The sequence below is a fragment of the Alosa sapidissima genome, chromosome 3 (assembly GCF_018492685.1).
Source record: "Alosa sapidissima isolate fAloSap1 chromosome 3, fAloSap1.pri, whole genome shotgun sequence".
In the NCBI taxonomy this organism is placed as follows: Eukaryota; Metazoa; Chordata; class Actinopteri; order Clupeiformes; family Clupeidae; genus Alosa; species Alosa sapidissima.
Window position 1 is genome coordinate 27,922,498 of NC_055959.1, and position 2,500 is coordinate 27,924,997.

Consider the following 2,500-nt stretch of genomic DNA (forward strand, 5'->3'; position numbering starts at 1 on the left):
TTTTTTTCAGTCGCTAACATACGTTTGTACCTCTGCTTCTGCAATGATATCAGTTCAAAAACAATATGTCTCAGCTGATAATAAACAAACAATTCATTAATTAACACACAACTGATTTATGTTTGGTAAATTGGGCCAACCACAGCTAATTCCAGTCTGGCTTAGACTCAGTGGCAGGGGTTATTTTGTTCTATGACACTGACACAGTAAAAGGAGGACTTTGAGGAGTAATGTTTTTAGAAACAGAAACAGAAACAGAAAGAGACAAACACTGTAATGTCTGGACAAGGAAGAATAAGAGCAAGGGGCCCAGGGAGAAGAGCAGGCCCAGTGAGAGATGCAGTGAGAGGTGCAGGAGCAGGGCCAGAGAGAAGAGCAGGCCCAAGAAGAGGGCAATGTAGAGGTGTAAGAATGCGTGGTGGTGGCATTCCATTTGGCTGCAGGAACTGTTGTCAGTGGTGAAATTCGTGACACTATCATTGCCCATGTAATCAATGTGATGTTGATGAAAACATGTGGCCTAACCCAGAAGATCGAGATTAGATACTGTACAGTAATTTTGTGCTTTTGTTAGCTCCCCCCTTTTTATCTGGGCTTTTTGCTGTTGTTTTTTTGTTCAGAATGCTTGTGTGTTTCATGGATATTTTGTTCACAGTAAGCATTGCAATACTGTAAAACTTTTTCTGTTCTATCATACTGTAAACAGTATTTCTATTGTACCTCCTGTAGCAACCAGTAAAGGAAAACAATGATTTGCTTTTTACTGGAATGCTTTTGAATGTGAACATAACATGTGGACATACAGTTTCCAACCAAGAAACTTAGTGTAACAATTGCATACAAATACCTGTAAAACTGAAACACAAAAGTCTATGCAGTTTTTGTAATGTCAACAATAGCCAGTATTTTGGAACCTGGTGTACTTTAATTGACTGCATGTACCTTGTGAAGTGAAAACAAGTGTTATTCTTTGACAGAATAATTTCATTTTGAGTCAGATTTCCAGTGCTTTGGTAAAGTTAGTCTGTGCAGAGAAAGATGTGTTAGTATATTTAACAAAATGTGTTTTTGAAAAGGAAAATTATCCATTTGGCCAGTTGTGTTTTGTAGGTGTGAGTCTAGAAAAATAGTTTAGAAAAAGTATCTGGAGTATGGGTAAGCGCTTGTTAGCGATTGAAAACTGTAAGAGCGCTGCATGCTATGACACTATTCAAATGGTATTAAGAGAGCTGCATGCTATGACACTATTCAAATGCTATTAAGAGAGTTGCATGCTATGACACACTATGCTAGCTAGATATCTGTATTGACACAATTAGCCAACTGGCATCAGGTAAATAGCACACTGACTGATGCTACATATAGTAACAGCACTACATTAAAACTTCATTGGTGTGACTAAGACACTCCATCTTGCAGCGATTAAAACCTAAAAGTTGGTGCAACAGTGATGTCTCCTGTTAGCTATTTCAAAATGTTCTACAAGGGAATCAACATAATCACCGTTGTGTAGTTGAACTATTCTCCCCTCAGTGATTTTGTTACTAAGTGATTTGATATACAGCTACAACAGAGTTGGAAATTAACTTTTAAAAATGCAAACATCTACCAGACACTGACAAATAGTCAAATTCACTGGCCACTCAGTAGTAAATTATTGTCTTTGAAATTTCCATTCCTGAGCCAGTCAGGTTTAAAGGTGGGGAATACAGAATGAAATGAGATCAGTGGAGAGGATCTTCATAGTGAGATCACTATCACGGCCCTGGCCCTTGTCCATCTTTATAATCTCTCAAGGAGCCTTTAGGGATTTGAGCTTTGACACTCAGACACACACACAGACACATACACACACACACAGACACACACTCTCACACACACGCACGTTGTACAGACACTAGCACCACCCAAAAATTCCAACAACAATACGTTTCGCCACAAGAAGAGACCCAGAGGAGAGCAGCGGAGAGAGAGAAGTGTTTTGCAGAGTGGACACTGAGGCAGCTGCAGTTCTGTGTAAGCCTATCACCCCCTCTGGACCCGGGTGTGTTGCGCACATAGCCACACTGTAAACGGTGACAGCCCTGCAGCCCTGCAGCTCTGCACCGCACTACACCACTGCACCTGCTAATCTGACAGAAACAGACTCTCCCACTCCCACGCACACCTGGCTGGCCAGAAAACAACCTTACTGTAAATGAAAACACACACCCACATGCATACACACACTTAAACACACACACACACAACTGAAATGCTCTAACACTAAGGACAAAGATATGCACATGCAAATATAACAAGATGTATTACACGTTGCCGTGAAGACAAAAGTACACACACACACACACACACACATACACAGAGAGAGAGAGAGAGAAAGAGAGAAAGAAAGAAAGAAGCCAACCTGCAGCCATATGGACGAGCACACTCTGGTTGGGGCGCAGGTGTCCGAAGTCGAACAGCATCATGTAGGCAGTGATGTAGTTGACAGGCAGGGCTG

The 2,500-nt window shown here is 41.2% G+C and overlaps 1 protein-coding gene across 1 annotated transcript in view; it reads right to left on the bottom strand.

Moving 5' to 3' along the window:
* Nucleotides 1-2,500, bottom strand: part of vat1 (vesicle amine transport 1) — a 22,995-nt gene that overhangs the window by 14,003 nt on the left and 6,492 nt on the right. The window contains exon 2 of the mRNA XM_042086412.1: nt 2,405-2,500. This exon is cut by the window's right edge and continues 112 nt beyond it. Coding sequence (XP_041942346.1) covers nt 2,405-2,500 — 96 coding nt within the window. The remainder of the gene's footprint in view (nt 1-2,404) is intronic.